Raw genomic sequence first — 22833 nt, forward strand, 5'->3', positions numbered from 1 at the left:
AATAGTAAATAATCATCCTGCTGTACAGTTAGAAAACTCATGGGTTGTGTATGTGTGATTCCCATGTGAAAACCTAGCAGTCGTACAGTCCCGACTGCGTGAGACGTTTTGTGTCATCGTCATCACTGCCCACATATTCATCGTGTGCAAGATGCATATGGAAGCGGAGAGCCTATCCTTAGACAGGTGGAAGGTGAGTGATATTAATGTGAAATTGATGACATGTTTTTCCTCTTACTGTTTTATAACCTTGCTTTCAAAGAATTACCATACATTGCGCCTCCCTGTCTTAGAACTGGACAAAGTGCATACTGGCCTATCATCAGAGATATGTGGCTCTTAAAACAGCGTTAACAGTGTTTATAGTACTGTATTATGAATACAACTGTGAAACTGTATGCCAGAAAAATTGTATAATGATTCATTCATTAGCCCATAGGCTAGGCTACCGTAAAGCAATCCTATTGCTGCCTCTTTGTTATCAACGCACTTAGCATTACACCTGTAAATAAATATGAATTTCTTTTTCACACCGTCCTTTCATTTTTGGTGTCTGGGGTTAGGTTAGTAATATGGATAACGCATACAGTGTTTTGTGTTCTGTAGGACGATGACGTAGGTACTGACAATTCATTTTGCAAACAGATGAAAGCTTCTGGTGCCAATAGATACAGGACAGGACTGGGGATGTATTTTCTCCTCATGATTTTCTTTTCTTTCTTTCTTTTTTTTTTTTTTAAAGAATTTATTTATTTATTTGACAGACAAAGATCACAAGTAGGCAGAAAAGTGGGCAGAGAGAGAGGAGAAAGCAGGCAGGGCTCCATCCCAGGACCCTGGGACCACGACTTGAGCCGAAGGCAGAGGCATTAACCCACTGAGCCACCCAGGCGTCCCTCCTCATGATGTTCTTAATAATGTTGTTTTTTCTCTCGTTTACTTTACTATGAGAACACAGTGCATAATATGTATGACGTACAGAAAATGTGTTGTCAGTAAGGCTTTGGTAAGCCTTACTGACTATTATTAGTAGTTAGTCTTTGGGGAGTCAAAAGTTCTATGGATTTTCAGCTGTGTAGGGGTTGGTGTCCCTAACCTCCACGTTATTCAAGAGTCAAAAACTAGCCATAGAAAGGACACCAGGGTGGGGGAAGCAAACTCAAGGGAACTGCAGCCCGGTTATCATTATGGCCCTGGGGAGGAGGTGGGAGAGAAGGTGGATGAGCAGGAATGATGTATTGGGGAGACCCTGTCTGGCAGGAGGGAAGATGAAAGAAAGCTTCAAGTTAGGAGAGGGACGGATGGAGAAGCCCAGGGCCACACCTGGTCTTCTGGCTCCAGGCTGGAGTCCTTGGGCTGATGGTTGGGTTGTCAGGGAAGCTGGATGCCTAGGGGCCTGCGCTTTGGTCCCTGGTGAGAGTCCTGGCAGGAGACTGTTGTGAGGGATGGCGGTAGGTCTCTACGAGACTATTGCAGCTGAGTAGAAGGGGCAGCAAGACGTGGTAAGGCAACAAGATACAGCAGGAGTTAGTAGAGGGTCTCACTGCCCTAAGAGGCGTGTCGAAGAGAGGGTGTGGGGGTCTGCTGAGCTGACCGTGGGTCCAGGTGGAAGGAGGGATTCTGCCCCAGAAGCTGAGAGAGCCAGGAGGGTTGTGACCTCAGCTCTCCACAGCACTGCTGCTCTGCAACACTGTGGGTCTCAACCACCATCTCCATTTGGCTCCCAGGGTGGGATGTGAGGGGTCTGTAGTGCTAGTGAGGGCAGGCAGGGGTGGGGGCTGTCGCTCCTGAGCTATCAAGTGAGGCTCAGTGGTGTCCCTGGGGCTCAGCACCAGGTACAGAACCACACCAAGCACCCAGGCACAGGGGCCATTTGAGGACTCAGCTGTTGTAACACCCAGGTGAGCAGAATTACTGTGGATTCTAGATTGTGCTGCTGCTACCCAGTGGGATGGAGGTTCGTGAGGATGTTTGGATGGGCTCGTGAAAATGCAGGAGGCAAACCATTTACTGATTGGCAGTTTAAGGTGGATGTCCAGTTGGACTTCTAACCAGAGGAGGCAGTGGAGGCCTGGTGGCTGGTACTGACTTCCAGACAAGGACAGACGTGAGGGGTCCTTGGAGACCCCACTGCTGCAGCCAGCCAAGGGCCAGGGAGGAGCTGGGCTACCACCACCTCTGGGATGATAGACATGTGCTCAGATTTGAAGACCATAAAGGAGGCCAGCAGTAAATGACAGCTGCTCCTCCAATTACATATTTGGGTTTTTTGTTGCCCATGGGCTTTTGTTGCCCCATCTGCTGAAATTTGTCATCCCAGTAGACCCATGAAAACATCACCAAATATTCAGATATCTCTAAGAGCTGAATTAAATAGTAACAGAAGGTGACCTTGGCACTGACTGTGCTGCACAGAAAAACAGCAGCCCCACCCCTGCCTCAGTGAGGGGAGCTGCAGTTTTCATTTGCTTTTCTTTACAAACAGAAGGAGCCCTGGGGAGCCTCATAGAACCTAAGGGAGTAGCTTTGAGTTTCCAAGGCATGAGAGAGAAAGAAAAGGCAAAAGAAAATGGAGTGAGAGATTGCATGAGCTCGGGCACAGTTTTCTTTGAAAGTGAGTCAGAAGCCTTCAGAGGACACTCCCAGGGTGCTGACATTTCTCTATCACATTGCAGATGTTTCTTATTTTATCAGATGGACAGGGAAGTGCTAAAATACACTTCTGTTTTTGTCCTCTGTCTCATTTCTTCAGGCTCATTCACCTTGTGTGGAGGGTTCAAGGTTTCCTCTGAGGCAGCAACTCCTTTTGTGCCCCCCTTTCTGGCCATAGCCGAGGCACATGGCAGCCTTTCACGAGGACCGCATGCTCTCTGCCTTTGAGTGCAAGGTCAAGTATTGCCTCATTTGAGTATTTACTTTGCTGCCATCATTAGGGTATGAGAGGAGCCCACTCTTGAGCAGTACCCCACATTTCTGTCCTCAAATGTCAACACACTTGAAACAAAGCAAGGAAAAGAATTGGAAGCTGCCATCTGTTTGCTTTTTCAAATTGACCTTTGTCTGAATAAAAGATGGATCTGGCTGAGCACATTTCTTCCTAATGAGCTAGAGAAGTTTGTGTGTATTCGAGGATAGTCGTGTTTTCACCCCAACTTGTAGAAAGTAGAATCTCTTTCATTTCCACGGCTTTCATTTTGCTTCCCTGTATCAACATTCATTCCTAGTTCAGGTGCTGGTGCTTCATGTATAAAACTGTGCCTTGGAGGTGCTGTTTTCATTTTTTTGAACTTAAAAAGTTTTTTTTAGTGGTCGCCCTAGATGTTGTAATACATACCTTAAAAAAAGACTTATTTATTTTTTTGAGAGAAAGAGCTTGTGAGTGAGTGGGAGAAGAGACAGAGGGGGAGGGAGAGAGAATCCTCAAGCTGATGCCATGCTGAGCACAGAACCCAATGTGGGACTTGAACTCATGACCCTGAGAACAAGACCTGAGCTGAGATCAAGAGTTGGGCACTTAGCCAACTGAGCCATATAGACACCCTGCAAATCCAAGTTTCTGACCCATATCATGTTTCTTCTTCCTGAAAAACCTCTTTTAACATTTCTTACAGTGCAGATCTAAGAAAGTCTATTTGCTTCACTTTTGGAGGGTAATTTCAGTGGTACAGAATTTTAGATTGGTGGTTTTTTTTCTTTCAGTGGATTAAATATTTTATTGCACTTTCTTCTTGCTTGCATTATTTCTTCTGAGAAGTCCTTTGCAATTTTCATCCTTCTTCCTCCATGGGTAAGGTGGGTTCTCAGCTGTCCATTCCTCCTTCCTCCTGTCCTCCCATCCCCTTCAGCTTCTTTGAAGATTTTCCCTTTCTTTGTTTACAGTTTGGATCATTCTTGGCCATTATTATCTCAAATACTTCTCTGTTCTCTTTCTTTCTCTTCTTGGTATTCCAATTATGTGTATGTTATGCCTTTTGCAATTGTCCCATATCCCCTTCCCCCCATTCTGTTGTTTCTTTGCATTTCAGTTTGGAAGTTTGTTTATTAACCACTTTTTAAGCCCACTGATTCTTTGGCTGTGTCCAGTCTGCTGATGAGCCCATCCGAGGCATTCTTTCTATTATGGTGCTTTTTATTTCTAGCATTTTCTTTTTATTCTTTTTGGAGTTTCTTTATCTCTGCTGCATTACCCATCTGTTCTTACATATTATTTGCTTTACACATTAGAGCCCTTAACATATTAATCGCAGCTATTTTCCCTTGTCTGATAATTCCAACATCTGTATCACATCTTGAGTTTCACTCTTGATGACTGCTTTGGGTCTTCTGAGCCTCTTGAACCTGTAAATGTTTGTCTTTCAATACATTTGGGAAATTTTAAGCAGATTTCTAAAGAAATTATCTTCTGCTCCATTCTCTGTCTTCTAACCTGGAGGAGGTTACTGTTCCCAAACCTTAATGTTGTTCTGAGCTTTGTTATTATACAACAGACTGAACTGCTTCCTCACTGATACATAGTCGGCACATTATGTTACTTTGCCAGCAGTAGGGTTGGACTTTCTATGGGTCTAGGCTTCCACCTCAGTTAGAGATGTTACAAATATGTAATTACAAATATGTAATTGTTAGAGAATTGGCAAGAACCTGGCTGTAATTATTAATTCTGTCTATTGCTGAAGTATTGAGCTAAGCTTTCAGATAACCTAGAAGTATGCCATTTAATACAGTAGGTGCTACCTGTGCGTGGATATTTGAGTGTAAATTAATTAAAATTAAACACAGTTTAAAATTCATTTCCATAGTCCTATAGCTACATTTGGCTAGTGGTTACCATATTGGGTGGTGCTGACATAGAACAAGCCCATCTCTGCAGGAAGTTCAGTTGGACAAGTGAATGTTCTGAACTACTGTCAGTTCTGTAAGAGTGGCTTGATTAAATATGTACACATATACATGAGCAATAGATAGGTGGAAGTTAGTTAAAAACTAATTAGTTAAATTAGTTAAAAACTAATTGCTGTCAGTTTCTGTTTTTGGTGTACCATACCAAGCTTGCCTGTCTCCTTGCCGGCCTTGCTCCCTCCCTCCGTGCTTCCCCTCCGTGCGTCCTTCCATCCTTCCTCCCTCCCTCCCGTCCTGTTTTTTCTTCTTCCCTCCCTCCCATCCTTTCTCTCTTTTCTCCTCTTGTCTTCTCTTTTTAAATAGGCTCCACACCCAGCATGGAGCCCAATATAGGGATCAAACTCACAACCCTGAGTTTGAGACCCAAGCAGAAATCAAGATTCGGAAGCTTAACCGACTGGGCTACCCAGGTGCCTTAAGATTTTCTGTTTTAATCAGGAAATTGAGTCATTGTCCTCATGTTCTCATCACCAGTTCGGGCCCATTTGCCCTCACGTAAAGGCAGAGATTCTTCACTTGACAATTCAGTGGAGGGCTCACTGGAATTTCTGTAAATGCTAAGTCATATTGAATCCTCCTCTGATAACGTGGACTTCTCAGAGACTCATGTTTTCTCATAGAACAGCCTTTCTTTTCTAGGTAAGTGGAATCAGATTAGATTCCTAGCTGTAGCCTGAAATAAATACATAAAAGCTGGGTTCTTTTGACAGTGGTCTGGAGAGCAGGTCTGTGGTCTGTGTATCTTGACTCAAGCACTTACATTTTGTGGTTGCTTGAATGGCCTGAAGCCAGAAGCAGATCAGCTGGATGGAAATCAGCATCTTTGAGAGACTCAAACAGGCTGTTGAGGAATTCCTTTCTTCTGGTGCTGGACTATTCCCTACTGCCTCTGATGTTTGCAGGCAATAAAAGAGAACCACTCCAGAAGGTTCTTTCTATAAGGCTTTGAAATTGCGGTGCTACATTATCTCAGGCATGTACTGCTCCCTGTTAGGTGCCTCCAGCCTGTAGGTCATGTCTGCCCTCAGACAGCTCACCTGACTCACAGGGACATCAGAAAACTATACTATGCGAGCAGATGCCATCCTTTCAAGGCTCTCACAGGGAGGCACATTACCCTTCCTCCAGGATTTCTAAATTTCCACTCTTTTGTGCAGAATCATGTGTTTGTTCCCTTGCACATGACGTCTGCTTAGTGCTTGTTATGTGGCAGGTGGACCACGCAGATAGCTCCCTCCCCACCTCGCCTTTCATGCTTCAGGCCATGCCACGGCTATGATCTCCAGCCACACCCACCTGACAGCCAGCGTCCTGGCCCCTAGATTCTTCCATGGTTATGTCTAAGAAAATGAAAAGGAACATTTGTTAAAGGTGAGACTGACAATAAAAAGCAGTATCTGTTTGACCAACCCATGTGGTGAGGCAGTGGCTTTTGGGTGGAACAGTGTCTGTTGTTGGCTAGAAGGCTCTTGCATGCAGCTTGGGAGCTCATCACTCATGTTGTCACTGTTGATACTGGGATGAGGTGTGCCTCTTGGGTATCCCAGTATTAGAACAGTTCATTCTGAAGGAGTTCTTAGTTTAAACCCTTCAGATTAGGTGCTTTATGAAGTCCCTAGGCCTGAGTGGTTTACTATAGAATTTGAGAACCCCTGGGATGAAAACTCTCAGGATCCCTTCCAGTTCTGTGATTCTCTGGTAGGGAATTGGAATTTCTGAATTGTCTTTCTCATAAAATTTCTTTTGAAAGCCATTTTGTATTGCAGAATTAATGTTCGTTCATTACAGAAAATTGTTTAAAATGCCAGAATGCTCAAAGAAAATAAAACTCACCTGCCATTTCATTGAAGATAATTGTTATTAACATAATGCTTTTATAACATTTTCTCTAATCAGATAATTCTGTATCTCCTTCTCTAATTTTACATAAAGACAGACTATATATAATGTCATATAATGTCACTGCTTTTATCATCTGATGAAATATTGTGAACATTTTCCAGGTCATTTATTCTTCTTCAACAAACTTGACCATTTCCATCTGCGCATCAAACATTGGAAGCGTAAATTTATTATCTCAGAGCTTTGAAACATGTAGAATATTTATTTGAAGTAAATGTAGAAGAATAATATACTAAAGCAGGATCCCAAAGCTCCTTTTAAAAGTTCAGAAACAAAGGTTTTAAACTGTACTAAGAAAACGAAGTTCCCCAAAGGTCAGTGTGAGATCCAATTTCAGGATTTTAATTATAAGTGTTGCAGATGAGGAAAGAGGCATTAATACACCTCAGGTGTCTAGATTTGGGTTAACATCTTGATTAAAATACAGGAGCATATGGATTTCTTACCCTGACTCAAAAATGGACGTAATATGGTCCCAGGAAATTATTTTGTGTAATCCCTATCCCTTTGTGGTCTTTGAGATCTCTCTTAGAAAGTAGTGCAGGACTGTGGCTTGTGGGTTTTAGAGCAGGAGGGTAGACCTTGGGGAAAATTTCAGTCCTTTGCTTGGGTCCATATACAACTGAAGAACATAGCTGCAGTTACGTTAGCCTTTCTAGTGTGAGTCCATGGGCCTCCATAACCAGCTGGGCGCAGGAATGGAAGACTCCTAATTCTATGGAGGTATCTGCTCATAATACGGCCCTTTTCTAAGAATGCAACCTGTGCTGGGTGTGTCCAGAAGCATATTCAAAGATGTGTGGTATCACTATGCAACCTACTATTATAAGAAACTTTTGCTTGTACTGAAGTTCACCCAATTAGAATTTAGATCTGAGGGAATAGAAACTGTTGTTTCTTGGATGTCAATCGCCTGCCTCACAAATCTTGGCAAGACAAGCTGGTTTTTCTTGTAGCCTCAGAATTATCAAGGGAAACTTGAGACACTGGGATATTTTATACTGAAGAACCTACCATCCTTTGAGCAATATTAAAAATAACTCAAAAGCAAGTGTTTAGTTTATTCCCTGTACCTATGCTTTATATTTAGGTTCCCCTCTGCCTCCCTCATGATTGAAAGGATTTGGAAATGAGACTTTTGTGTCTTTTTTCAAGGACTTTGTCTATTTCATCTGTGTTGTCTGATTTGTAGGGATAAAATTATTTGTGACATATCTTTTTTTATCCTTTTAATGCCTATAATAAAATATACTGATGTTGCCTCTTTGATTCCTGATATTCATAACTTATGTCTTCTTTTTTCCTAGTAGGTCTGGCAAGAGGTTTATCAAGTTTATCGATCTTTCTAATTATTTATTTTTGCTTTCCATTTATTTTTTGTTTTTGTTTGAAATTTCACTAGTTTCTGCTCTAGTCTTCATTTTTCTTCTTCTGCTTGCTTTGGGTTTTATTCTGCTTTTATTCTTTTAGTTTCTTAATGTGGAAGCTCAGATTATTGATGTGATAGCTTTTTTCTTTTCTAATACAAGCTTTGATGTTATGAATTTCCCTCTACATACTGCCTTAGACGCATATCACAGATGGCGATATGTTGCTTTTTCATTTACGTTCAGTTTAAAATATTTTCTCATTTCTCTTTGATCCAAAGGCCATTAAGAAGTGAGTTAATTCCCAGATATCTAGAATCTCTTCGAGCTCTAAGAACGAGGTTCTAATAAATTGGAGACTTCGGTGAGAAGTTGTTTGGATTTATACATGACAACATGGCAGATCGTTCATTATAAAGTGAAACACTGTCATGCTGTTGTCATTGTATGAACTGAAAGGGTGTCTTCAGCTGTTTGTTTAGGCCTGGTTATATATATATATTTTTAAATAGGATTTGAAGGTGTATTTTGGGACCTTCTCCTGTAATGTGTTTTATCTTTGTTCTTTTAGTGCATTATCATTGGGTGGAACTGGATCCTGAAAAATTCATGAAAGATGCTGTGTACCTTCTCTGCTTTAAGAATTTGGAACTGAATCATGAAAAGGAAGACAGAAATAAGAAATTGGGACCCTGAGTAGCCCTGCAGAAACAAAGCAGAACAAAACAAAACACCACCACCAAAGGAATGATACCATTTTCTGTTGTTGCTATGGTCTTAGTGAAAGTGGGTGCTGGCGGTGTGGGGGCGTGCACCCTGTGCACATGGCAGCAGGGCCTATCCCCATGCTCTCTCCGTGCAAAGACTTTGCTGGTTCCTGTGATTTCTTGGCTTGCTTTTGAAACAGGCTGGCCCCACATCATTTGTCATAGAGTCCTCCTTTTACATGTGTCCATGATGGGTCTCCACTGCATTCATGCTGTCCATGTTCTTCCCAACACGGGCTAAGCCAAGGCACCGGTTAAGGTGTAAAGAGAGCAAACATTGGTGATAATGTATTGTGTAAGACCTTTGCATCTTGTAAATTTTCTCATTTTTCTAAAAAGAAATAATAAAATCCTAAACCCCAATAAACCACTTTATTATTAAACAAATCCTGCTGTGTTTGTGCTTAATGATTTTGTCTGTAGAAATACAATACATATGATCCCACTCTGTGTATAATCTATACTTCTTTTCAAATAACCCCCCTCCAAGAGGCCTTCCCTCATTACCTACGCAAATCTCTGATTCCATGGTGAGAGCCTATACACTGGTAATTTGTAGTTGATGGCATTTTACTCAGACATGAGATGGCAGGAGAGAGGAGTATACATGGGAAGGTAATCCAGTTTTGGAGTGGCCCAATGACTGAGAGCCAGTGTGGCTGCCATCTCTGCCATTCACCTTTGGGAGGTCAAGAAAGGTCTCAGCATGTTGGACCATACAGATATCCCCTCTCCAGGAGCTGAATGGTTGTCCATATATCCAACTGGTATCCTCACAGTTCTGTGAAGAAGGAACCACATTCAGCCAAAGAGTTTCTCAGTTCATTTTAATCCATTAGTGGCTCAACTATAGTGGTCATTTTTAGACATTATCTGATGTTAGTAGTTACATATGTGTTACTATATATAGCATATATTTATATAACATCTCTAATATTGCTTATACAAACAGAATTATCCTCTCTTGAAATACTTCTTGCCTAACTGTAAGGAAGACATCTTTATTTGGCATTTTTGTAATGCTGAAACTCAGTGTCCTTTATAATAATTTTTGAGTCTGTCTCATCTGACTCAGTTGTCTACTTCAAATAAAAACATAGTGTGAGAAAAAGAAAAAGCCCTCAAGTTACAGCTCCAGTGTACATTCAAGTACTTGGAATATGGAGTTGGGAAGGCATTTGCCAGACTGCCTGTCTCTGAACCAATACAGGTGATTGGAATAATCCATGATAGCATGAACCTCTGGATTTGAAATCATTACATTCCAGATGCAAATCCCCAGTCGGCTTCCCCACTGGTATGGGCAGTGAGGTCCAAGAGGCTCTCCTGTTTGAATTATCTGTATAGGCCTCTATAGGCTGAATTAAAATTCACTGTGAAGTTACTCCAAACTACAGTTTTGTAAACTTGGCTGTAAGGTCGAGGACTTCCTGAACACATTTGTCAGACATTTCTCTGCCACAGCATTTTATCGCCACCAATTAATGCTTACTGAACAGCTCTAGCCTGCCCTTTTGCTAATTGGTCACGAGGATGGCACAGAGAGAAGAGCTAATGTACTTGATGTCTGCACAGTGGTGAAATGATAAAGACCCTCATAGCCCACAGTCCGGTTCCTGGATCCCATCTTAAAGGGACATAGAAAAATTGGGGCATGAGTGGAGTCATGTGGCAGTTGGCTGAAGGATCTGAAAACCATGAAGGACTGAAGGGGAGGGAAAAAACTCTGAATAATTTGAAAGGTCTGGACAAGACACTTGGGCCAGGAAAGAAAAGAGGAGCCGCAGGTATAAGTTGCATTAACACAGATGCTGGCTTGATAACAAGGTAAATCTTTCCAACGTGATTCAGAAGTAGACAGTGATGTTAGGAGCATTTAGCATTTGGGCAGAAGTTCTGAGGTTTCTTAATGTGTGCAGAGAATTTTATTTGGTTAATTTAAAAATCCTCCCTCACGGTTTGCAGCAAACCTGGTAAATGTCAGAATATGGCTGCTATTTTTGTAGCATCGGATTGAAGGAAGCTTTTCCACCATCCTGAAGGCCACTTTCAATTCTTAGAAAGGAAAGAAGCCGCCTGTCCACTAAAAACTGGCTCAACAGTTTTCAACCCCAGGGCAAGGTTGTAAAATAAAAATAAAAGCTCAAGAAGAAACCCCATGACATTCACAGCTGCATCGGAAAGATAGTTAATTCTGCCTTCTCCTACCCCTTCACTCTCTTACGGAAGATCATTTCTGACCCTTACCATGGGACTCACAGCCAAAAGTAGATTTGGGGTGCAGTTGCACTCGGAAAATATAAAACTCAGTCTTTATGCCCTCCTATCATCTGCATCTCCTGCTTGCTGCTTATTTTCAAGCTTGCTGTTTACTCTCCATTAAAACATCACTTGAATGGGAATGGAGAGGAGAATCACCCCATGTATGGCTTCTCTGAGAAGGCTTGGCAGACTGCAGGACTGTACTTTAAACAGAGCAATGTCCAATAACAGTGGATAACAGGGTCTGTTTCATTTGCCTTTCATGGTTTACTTTATAGGAGACCAAGCTCTTGGGAGATGCAAAACACACACTGGAGAAAGGCAGCTTCTGGGGCTGGACGTAGTATCATGTCATGGTTGGTGGTCCTCGGGAAGGCATTTTCTCTACCAAGCTGCATCCTGAAGAGATGGGTGCACCGCTGCCAGAGAAAGCGGTAGTTCATTGATTTGATTGTAGGGAACAAACGGTTCCACAAACATACCCTTTCCTCTGACATGTCATTTTAGTCATTCCAAAACCAGAGAGGTGATCTTCTCTGTCAGATGGTCAGATTTCCTGCTGTTTTTCAGCCAGGCACTGTCAGAATTCTTAATTTGCAGCTCATTACTGATTTGGACATTTTAGGAGTAGAGTTAACCTCATTTCAGAAAACACAGACTAATAGCAAAGGTAGAGCCTCCTGTTAATCATATTTGAGAAGGTGGAAAATCTGGGATTCGAGGCGAGGCTGCCTCTCACTGTTGCTGCTAATGTCCTTAGTTTCTTCTGGGGTACAGGCACTTGTGCATTAAATTTGTAAAGGTCTGGAAATTAAAACCTTAAATTTCTATCATGAAAGTACCTAATAGTGATGGTATTTTAGATTTGTTAACATTAATTTTTGATAAGAAAATTCATATTTGTAGGGACCCTTTAACTCTGCTTGTTTTTTAACCACCTCTGAGGGTTGGTGCATGAAAGTCTCTGTCATAAAGCAGGAAGTACACCGTGGTGTCTGTGGGGGGACATTCCGTAGACAGTCACTCTGCAGCAGGGACCAGTCCAAGATGGCAGTCTCCTGGAGGGAGCTGAGGTCTGAAGGATGAGGTGGAGTTGGCCCGTTGAAAGTGGTGTGCCATGGAGGAGGGAAAGCCTTCAGGTGCAGCGCCTCAAGTTTTGAGTGAAGGGGGGTTCAGACACCTGCCAGCAGGCTGGTGGGGCTGAATTCGGGGAGATCGGAGACACATGGAAGAATATGGACTGGAGCAGGTGGGGAGTAAGGAGCAAGGAGAGGCCCCACAGAGGTTCATGCATTTAAGCTTCATCACCTCTCCCTCCTCCTTCTCCAGCTCAGTTTGTTCTAGTTCTGCAGTTTCTCACATGACCTGGCCTTGAGCGTGACCTGGAGGACTGGGTACAGCTCTGCTAGTGTGCGGTGACTGAGGCCACTGGACAGTGGTGTGGAGGTCCCAATGGCCAAGGGGTGGCCCAGACTTGGGAGTTTGCTTCCTGGCTCTGCGACAGAGATGACCCGTGATCTTGGGACAGTGTGTGTGTTTCTTCAGCTCTCTGAGCTTCACCCTACATCTGTACTCCTGGATTATAAGGGTTAAATGAGAGATGTACACAAGGTGTTAGACACATGGTGGTGTCTGCTCTGGGTGCCAGGCCGTGGCCCTGTGCTGATGCAGCTCAGTGTGGCTGAAGCTGTTTGCTTTCAGGACCTGCACCCCAGCTCTGGCCTGGTGCTCCCCAGGCCTGCAGGCATCTGAAATCCCAGGTTTACATCCTATAGCCACTGTCTGGTCTGTGAAGAACCCAAACAAAGAGCTGAATTCTGTTTCTGTTGGACTAGGCCATGCTTCTGGACTGTGGAAATATTTCAGATGGCATGCTGGCTCTTCCAGCTTTATGCCATCTCCAGACAAGTTCTCTGTACCTTTGCCCAAGTCCAAGCTAACCCTGATGCACAGGAGAGAGTTGGCACTCTGTTAGAAATCTTTCAGATCTGAAGCTGTGTTCTTTATATCCTCATTCAACCCTCATTGCTCCATTCCGTGTCACCCGTTCTCGCAGAAATCATGCTATACTGTTTTTATGGTATTTTAGTGATTAACCCGATAATCCTGTCAGAAGAAATATTAGGACAGCACAGCATGTTACTTGTGAACTTGTGCAGGCTTCCAGTGTTTGCTGGGTTCTTTACCTCAGGCTTACAGACCATCTGTTTCATCATCAATTCTAGAATGTTTTCAGGAAACTGCATCTCACTGGCCTGTCTCCTGTGTCCAGAATCCATCTCTTAAAACTCAGATTTTTGGCATTTTTGGTCTTCTCTCCCCTCTTTTCATTTCAGAAGATTATTTTTTCGAGTTATGAGTGGTAAGTCTGTTCTATAATCCCATCTGTAAGTCATTTCAGGACTTTTGAAACTTCAGTTCGTTCAGAGATCCTCGTAAGTCTATCTCTTCACCCACCAGGGGCTTCAAGTCCCCCGTTATGATGTTTCTTTTGCTCTTTTGAAGTTTGAAACATTTGCCTTACAGGAGTAGACAAAATAACTTTTTTTTTGGGGGGGGGAAGATTTGATTTACTTATTTGACAGAGATAGTGAGAGAGAGAGAGAGAGAGAGAGAGAGAGAGAGAATGAACAAGGGAGCAGCAGGCAGAGGGAGAAGCAGACTTCCTGCTGAGCCGGGAGCCTGATGCGGGGCTCAATCCCAGAACCCTGGGATCATGACCTGAACTGAAGGCAGACACTTAACTGACTGAGCTACCCAGGTGCCCCTAAAATAACTCTTAATTTGAGCATGTATCTAGGGCTGAAAACTAGTCTAAGCCCTTTATGTATATCATCCCCACAGCCCTTTTGTTGTTCCCACTTTACAGCTGGGGAAATTGACTCAGAAAAGCGAACTGTCAAGAGCTGTGAAGCATCTCAGATCTAGCTCTGTTTACAGAGTGACCAAGATAGCCCAGTGTCATGGGTGCCGGCAGCCGGCAGGATACCCAGTGTGTGATAGGGCTGAGCTTTGTTGCTCATGCCAGTACTTGGACCAGCCCCTGCTCTCGTGCACTCTGTGTCATCTGTCAGAGAGCCAGGTGAACCTCACGCACAGTGGGCCATGCTACAAAAGGATCCAGAAAAGCCAAATCTTTCATAATGCCTTGGGAGAGAGACACACTATCTCTTCCAAGGCTGTTTGCTACTTAAACATCCTCAGAAGTATAGTCCCCAAGCAAAGCAGTCACCACCGGTGCTCATGAGATGCACAGAAATATCAGAGACCATGAAAATGGTCACCCGCCGGGAACTTAACCCAAATCAGCCTGTCAGCAGATAGTGGAGTCAGGGTTCAGAGCCAGGCCAGCAGGCCCCCCTGGACTGCTGCCATGACACTGTACAGGTGCCCTTCTCACACACTGGGTCTCTCATGTTGTCACCCCCCTTTCCTTGCCACACATTCCATCTTTGATGCGTTACTTCCCGTTCGCTTGTCCAGACCCCTCCTCTGCCCTTCTCTGGACTTCCTCGAGGCTGACCCATGTGCTCTTGCTTCTGGCTTCTTGTTGGGTTGGGAGCAGAGGAGGCCCCTGTGGTGCTCTGAGGACTCAAAGCGTGAGGGCTGGTGTGGGTTCCCCATCTCCTTCCCTCCACGAGAGCAAAGGTGGCAGCCCTGCCAGGAGGTCTTCTCCCACAGCTGTTTCTAAGTTTTCCAGTCTCCCCCTACCACCCCACTCCCCACAGCCTGCTGCCATGGCAAGCTGATCGTCTCAAGGTTTCCTTCCTAGTGAAATTTCTTTGGAAAATTTTCTTTCCTAGTCCTTCCTATATCATGTATGTTATTTAACAGTTTAACCTGAGCACACTTCTCTCCTTTTACTTCGAATTCCCCAGTGAGGTCCTGCGTTTCAAGTGCTCACTGTCTTGGTGTTATAGGACAGAGAGGGCCTGGACCTTCTTCCTCTTCTTCTTCTTCTTCTTCTTCTTCTTTTTTTTTTTTTTTTAAATATTTTATTTATTTATTTGACAGAGATCACAAGTAGGCAGGGAGGCAGGCAGAGAGAGAGGAAGGGAAGCAGGCTCCCTGCTGAGCAGAGAGCCTGATGTGGGGCTCGATCCCAGGACCCTGAGATCATTACCTGAGCTGAAGGCAGAGGCTTAACCCACTGAGCCACCCAGGCACCCCCCTTCTTCCTCTTCTAACACTCACCTTAAAGGAAGCTATGATGGCATCCCATGTGTCCTCAAGTCTCTTAATACCTTTACATAATGCCCATTCAAGACCCCACAAATCCTTTCCATCTGAGTCTTCTTGTTGTCCATTAGCAGGTTATTCAGTAGAACTGGGGTGGTAACCTGAGGGCAACACCAGTACTCCCCAATTCTGGACCATTTGGAATGGTATTCAGAGGAAATGGGCTTTGGTCTCAAGGGTCTTGTCTCTCATCAGAGGCAGGTTCTGCCTTCTTTGTACTATAATGAATGGATGCTCCCTGCACCCCACTACCTCTGGAGGCTCTGTATGGGAGATGGGAAAAGTCAGTGATGGCTCAGGGCTTGGCATTTCAAGCAAACAGAACAGAAAGAGCTATATACATCTGGCCAGAAGCCCCATGTCTGGTTTCTCATCCTGTGCAAGTTCTTAGAAGTCCAGCTTGGCCTCTGAGTCTCTTTCTTGTCTGGACACTGGCTGTGCCTCCTGCAGGTGAGACTCAAGGCTGTTATACCTGAAGACAGGTACGGCAAGATGGCAGCTGCTCAGCCATCTGAGTTGATGCAGCCAATGCTGGATCGGCAGTGGGGGTGGGTGGGGTGACTGGTTTGGGAGTCAGGGACTGATCCTTACGCCTGCTTTTCTTGCAAACTCTGGGCTCCAGACTTGGGTTCTGTAAGTTGTGGGCTGGGATCAGATCACGGCATGAGAGGGCACGAAAGAGGACTGCTGGGTCTCTGTGGGCATCCGCTAACTTGTTTTCGAGTTACTTTTTGGCATACATTGATGCAAGTGTTGCTGCTGAAAAGGAAAACAGAAATTCCACAGGGATAACTGACAGCAAGGAATATTCTCCCCATATTTCTCACTACTATCTGAAGAAGGGATGCTTCCAAATAAGGACAGGGACAGAGGAGGCCTTCCCTGCTTAGTGGGGGAGTCCCAGAGAGAGCCAAACCAAGCTGCACTATGCTTGAGAGCAAGGCCACAGGCATAATTGTGATCCTCGAACACCAGCAACAATTTGCCTCTCAATAGAGTGGGGTTGGTTCCCTCGACATGCTATGTTCCAGATACCCCACCGTCCCCAGGATGGCAATAACCCATTTTAGTAAGCTTGTCCCTCTGAAAAGAAGTCTATATTAACAAAAAATAAACATTATTTTGGCATTTGGGGGAAGTTATATGAAGACACTAGAAATATGGAGGAAAAAATCCTTGGATTGCCAGGAATGTAATAATAACCTATTATGGGGTTTAAAGGATTACTTTTTAAGCCTTTTATTAGGAAATAATTTCAAACTTACATAACAGTTGCAAGAATAGTGCAAAACACATCTTTATACCCTTTACCCAGATTTGCCTGCTGCTAACATTTTGCCCCATTTGCTTTATCATTCCTCCCTGTCCATGTATGTGTGTGTTTGTGTCTGTGTGTGTCTGTGTATTGCTTGCTCCTCTAATTCATAGTCCTTGTTCTAATTTTATTGAATGGCCCAATAACATCCTTTGTTGCTACATTTTATCTTTTAGTAATAGGTTCAGTCTAAGATCAGGCTGTCTTTCTGTAGCTGCTTTTTCCTCCAGAGTAGCTCACAAGCAGAACACTTCCCCACCGTGGGCCATAGTTTCCTCTGTAAGATATAGGGGCGAGAGTGGCTGACATCTGCATTCTGTGATTATTTGATGGTCTGGGATCAGTGCTTTACATGACAGGTGTCCTTTATTTATTTTTTTATTAACAGATAATGGATTATTTGCTTCAGGGGTACAGATCTGTGAACCATCAGTCATACACAACTCACACCACTTGCCATACCACATATCCTCCCCAATACCATCACCCAGACACTCTGTCCCTCCCACCCCCCTCCCCTTCAGCAACCCTCAGTTTTTTTCCTGGGATTAGGAGTTTCTAATGGTTTGTCTCCCTCCCTGGTCCCATCTTATTTCATTTTTCCCTCCCCACCCCCCACGACTCCCCATCCTACCTCTCAAATTCCTCATATCAGAGAGATAGTATGATAATTGCCTTTCTCTGATTGACTTGTTTCGCTTAACATTATACCCTCTAGTTCCATCCACATCATTGCAAATGGCAAGATTTGGGGTTTTTGATGGATGCATAGTATTCCATTATATATGTGTGTGTGTGTGTGTGTGTGTGTGTGTGTGTGTGTACCACATCTTCTTTATCCATTCATCTGTTGATGGACATCTAGGTTCTTGCCATAGTTTGGCTATTGTGGACATTGCTGCTGTAAACATTCAGGTGCACGTGCCCTTCGGATCACTACATTTGTATCAGTAGTGCAATTGCTGGGTCATAGGATAGCTCTATTTTCAACTATTTGAGGAACCTCCATGCTGTTTTCCAGAGAGGCTGAACCAGCTTGCATTCCCACCAATGGTGTAGGAGGATTCCCCTTTCTCTGCATCCTCGCTAACACCTGTCATTTCCTGACTGGTTAATTTTTGCCATTCTGACTGGCATGAGGTGGTATCTCATTGTGGTTTTGACTTGTATTTCCCTGATGCTGAGTGATGTTGAGCACTTTTTTATGTGTCTGTTGGCCATTTGGATGTCTTTTCTGCAGAAATGTCTTCATATCTTTTGCTCATTTCTTGATTGGGTTATTTGTTCTTTTTGAGTATTGAGTTTGATAAGTTCTTTATAGATTTTCGATACTAGCCCTTTACCTTATATGTCATTTGCAAATATTTTCTCCCATTCTGTCAGTTGTCTTTTGGTTTTTTGACTGTTTCCTTTGCTGTGCAAAAGCTTTCGATCTTGATGATCAAAATAGTTCGTTTTTGCCCTTGCTTCCTTGCCTTTAGCAATGTTTTAGGAAGAAGTTCCTGCAACTGAGGTTGAAGAGGTTGCTGCCTGTGTCCTTGTCAAGGATTTTGATGGAATCCTGTCTCATATTGAGGTCTTTCATCCATTTTGAGTCTATGTTTGTGTGTGGTGTAAGAAAATGGTCCAGTTTCATTTTTCTGCATGTGGCTGTCCAATTTTCCCAACACTATTTGTTGAAGAGACTGTCCTTTTTCCACTGGACATTCTCTCCTGCTTTGTTGAAGATTAGTTGACCATAGAGTTGAGGGTCCATTTCTGGTCTCTCTATTCTGTTCCATTTATCTACGTGTCTGTTTTTGTGCCAGTACCACATTGTCTTGATGATTACAGCTATGTAATAGAGCTTGAAGTCTGGAATTGTGATGCCGCCAACTTTGGTTTTCTTTTTCAACATTCCTCTGGCTACTTTGGGGTGTTTTCTGGTTCCGTATAAATTTTAGGATTATTTGTTCCATTTCTTTGAAAAAAGTTGATGGTATTTTGATAGGGATTGCATTAAACATGTAGATTGCTTTAGGTAGCATAGACATTTTCACAGTATTTATTCTTCTAATCCATGAACATAGAACATTTTCCCATTTCTTTGTATCTTCCTCAATTTCTTTCATGAGTACTTAATAGTTTTCTGAGTACAGATTCTTTGCTTCTTTGGTTAGGTTTGTTCCCAGGTATCTTATGGTTAGGGTGCAGTTGTAAATGGGATTGACTCCTTAATTTCTCTTCCTTCTGTCTTCTTGTTGATGTATAGAAATGCAACATATTTCTGTGCGTCGATTTTATATCCTGACACAACTGAATTCCTATATGAGTTCTAGCAGTTTTGGGGTAGAGTCTTTTGGGTTTTCCACATATAGTATTATATCATCTGCAAAGAGTGAGAGTTTGACTTCTTTGCTGATTCCGATGCCTTTTATTTTTTTGTTGTCTGATTGCTGAGGCTAGGACTTCTAGTGCTATGTTGAATGACAGTGGTGATAGTGGATATTCCTGGGCTGTTCCTGACCTTAGTGGAAAAGCTCTCAGTTTTTCCCCATTGAGAATGATATTCGCTGTGGGTTTTTCATAGATGGCTTTGATGTTAGTGAGATATATGCCCTCTATCCCTACACTGTGAAGAGTCTTGGTCATGAAAGGATGCTGTACTTTGTCAAATGCTCTTTCAGCCTCTATTGAGAGTATTGTGTGGTTCTTGTTCTTTCTTTTTTTAATGTATTGTATCACACTGATTGATTTGCAGATGTTGAACCAACCTTGCAGCCCTGGAATAAATCCCACCTGGTTGTGGTGAATAATCCTTTTAATGTGCTGTTGGATCCTATTGACCAGTATTTTGGTGGGAAATTTTGCATCCATGTTCATCAAGGATATTGGTCTAATTCTCCTTGATGGGGTCTTTTCTGGTTTGGAATCAAAGTAATGTCTTTGCCGAAGATGGAATTGCACTGCCCTTGCCAGGGGCTAGGCTAAGAAATCTGCTTAGGTTTGCTCTCAGGAGTTTTTGTTCCCTGAATGCTTTCTGTAGAGTTCTGGAGGCAGCCTCCCAATCTCCAGCCCAGAGGAGCCGAGAGCTTGGGGCTCCACTCCTCAGTGTGCCCTCAGAGAAAAGGGGTCAATCACTCCCATCTCCCTGGCCTCCAGCCGCACTTCGAGCGAACCCAACATGTAACTGAGTGTTTCTATCTCTGGCGCACAGCCCTGTTTCGAGTATCCAAATCCAGCAGTTTCCTTCCACACCACCACTCCAAAGGAGGAAGGTGAGTCTAACTGGATCTGCCACTTGTGGGGTCCCTGCTCAAAGAGCAGTGGTCCAATGTGCCTCAGATCACGGTTTAAGGTAACCTCGAGCTGAGAGCTCACTCCTCAGCTCTGTCTCTGCAGCCAGCTTCCCTGCTCCAATACCTGGGTGTTCTGCTGCATTAAGACACCCCTGGTCTTTTTGTGACCCTACATGTCCTGAGACTGTACTGTCCCTGCAAGGGCTCTGCCCTCTGCTTAGCCTCTGGAGTGATGTCCCTCAGTGGAGCAGACTTCTAAAAGTTCCAATTTTGTGCTGCGCTGCTCTACCACTTGCCAGGAGCTGGCCTCCCCATACAGTCTATCTTCCTGAATGTTGCCTTGGATTCACTTCTCTGCATGTCCTACCTTCTAGAAAGTGGTCGCTTTTCTGTTCCTAGAATTGCTGCTCTTCTCTTCTTTCCCCTGTTGAGTTTGTAGGTGTTCGAAATGGTTTGGTAACTATCTAGCTGAATTCCTGGGACCCAACCAAATTTAGGTCTCCTGCTCCTCTGCTCTCTTGCTCTAATAGGTGTCCTTTAGATGGTTAATGGAAATCTTGCTTTCCAGAAGGACTGGGACTTTCTAGTTGAGGAAGCTTTTGTCTCCCCTCCCTCTCTAAAATAAGACTGGAAACAAATCAAAAGGCTCTGTCTTGGTTTCTGAAAGATCTCAAAAGTAACTATTTAAAATCATAACTGGAACAATGTATTTGATGATTGCAGCATATGGATAAGTGAAATGAAAACAGCAGTGCCAAGCGTGGGTGAGGGGACACTCTGTTACAATGTACCTGAACTACATGTGAAGTGGAAAAGTATTATTTGAAGGTGGACTAAGATTTGTTAAAATGTTTATTGTATTACTTATTTGCTTACTTGTGTACTTAACTAGATTGCTGGTTTGTTATAAAAAGATAAAACTTAGGAACAAATGGCAGAGATGTGTAGTGTAGGTACCAGGAAAGGACACAGAGCTTCCATGCTCTCCATCCCCCACACTGCTACAAGTTCACCAACCAGGAATGTATATTTTAAACTCTAGGGCAACTGCTCTATGTTTTCTTTAAGAAAACTATTTTTGGGGGGACACCTGGGTGGCTCAGTGGGTTAAGCCTCCACCTTTGGCTCAGGTCATGATCTCAGGGTCCTGGGATCGAGCTCCGCATGGGGCTCTCTGCTCAGCAGGGAGCCTACTTCCCCCTCTCTCTCTGCCTGCCTCTCTGCCTTACTTGTGATCTCTGTCTGTCAAATAAATAAATAAAAAATCTTTAAAAAAAAGAAAACTATTTTTTTCTTTTTTTTTTTTTTTAATTTTATTTATTTATTTATTTGACAGAGATCACAAGTAGGCAGAGAGGCAGGCAGAGAGAGAGAGGAGGAAGCAGGCTCCCCGCTGAGCAGAGAGCCCGATGCGGGACTCGATCCCAGGACCCTGAGATCATGACCTGAGCCGAAGGCAGCGGCTTAACCCACTGAGCCACCCAGGCGCCCGAAAACTATTTTTTTCTTGAGAGAGAGATAGAGAGAAGGAGAAAACAAACATGAGCGGGGAGGGGCAGAGGGAGAGGGAGAGAATCCTGAGCAGTTTTCTTGCTCAGCACAGAGCCCCAATGCAGGGCTTGATCTCACACCCCTGACCAAGATCGTGACCTGAGCTGAAATTGTGTCAGACGCTTAACCGATTGAGCCACCCACATGCCCCTACAAGAAACCTATGTTAAAAATAACGATTGATAGGTTACTAGTAAAGGGATAGAGAAAGATGTACCATTCTAAGAGTAATTAAGAGAAAGTTAGGGAAGCTATATTAATTTCAGACAGAGAAGATATCAGAACAAGGAAAATTACTAACAAGGATAAAAAGGGACACTACATCATAATAAATGGGTCAGTTTTCCAGGAAGACATACAATGTATGTGCCTAACAACGGATTGTGAAAATATGTTAGGCAAAATTATGTCAGCCTAAAATGAGAAATAGACAAATCCGCTGTTGTAGTTTGGGACTTCAGTGTCCCCCTATCAGTAATGGATAGATCAAGCAGGCAGAAAATCAATAAAGATATTGTTGACTGGAACAGCAGTATCAAGCAACTTGGTCTAATTGACATTTATAGAACAATCCATCTACCAGCAGCAGAGGACATATTTTTTTCAAGCTCATATGAACACACCAAGATACATCACATCTGGGTCATGGAACACTAACAATTTTAGAGGATTAGCAATCATATACAATCATTTGTCAGATCACAATGGCATTAAACTAGAACCCAGTATCAGAAAAATATTTAGGAAATCCCTAAATATCTGGAGGTTAAACAACATACTTCTGAGGACTTCATTGGTCAAAAAGAGTCTTAACAGAAGTTAAAAAAACATTTTTAACTAAATGAAAATGAATATACAGCTTATTAAAATTTGTGGGATGAAGCAAAAGCAGTCCTTAGAGGGAAATTTGTAGCATTAAATGCATATAATAGAACAGAAGAAAGAGCTAAAATTAATGACCTAATCTTCCATCTTAGGAAAGTAAAGAAGGAAGAGTAATTAAAACCTAAGGAAAGTAGTAGAAAAGAAAAACATATTCAGCATCCCACCTCTCCACATAAAAGGATACCAGGCAGAAGTAACTCCATGGCTCAGAGGAATAGTTGGTACATTAATAGTAATAATGACATGAACAATGATGATGAGTAATACGGCATAGTGCCCCTTATGTACCCGCTGCTCTTCTAAGCAGTTCACATGTACTCACACATTTGTTATTTACAGAAACTCTATGAGGAAAGTACTATTAGAAT

The 22833-nt window shown here is 43.1% G+C and overlaps 2 protein-coding genes across 4 annotated transcripts in view; both read left to right on the forward strand.

The window, feature by feature from the left end:
• Window positions 1-9322, forward strand: part of DTD1 (D-aminoacyl-tRNA deacylase 1) — a 173205-nt gene extending 163883 nt beyond the window's left edge. For both annotated transcript variants that reach the window (XM_059134147.1, XM_059134146.1), the window contains one exon: window positions 8740-9322. In XM_059134147.1, the coding sequence (XP_058990130.1) occupies window positions 8740-8781 (42 nt within the window). In that variant the 3' untranslated portion in view covers window positions 8782-9322. The remainder of the gene's footprint in view (window positions 1-8739) is intronic.
• Window positions 9323-13357: 4035 nt separating this feature from the next.
• SCP2D1 (SCP2 sterol binding domain containing 1) overlaps window positions 13358-22833 on the forward strand; it is a 102226-nt gene continuing 92750 nt past the window's right edge. The window contains exon 1 of one of the 2 annotated variants that reach the window (XR_009344701.1): window positions 13358-13559. The gene's annotated coding sequence lies outside the window, so the exon portion shown is untranslated. The remainder of the gene's footprint in view (window positions 13560-22833) is intronic. The other variant, XM_059134148.1, reaches the window with a different exon arrangement.

This window comes from Mustela lutreola, chromosome 9 (assembly GCF_030435805.1).
Source record: "Mustela lutreola isolate mMusLut2 chromosome 9, mMusLut2.pri, whole genome shotgun sequence".
NCBI classification, from domain to species: Eukaryota; Metazoa; Chordata; class Mammalia; order Carnivora; family Mustelidae; genus Mustela; species Mustela lutreola.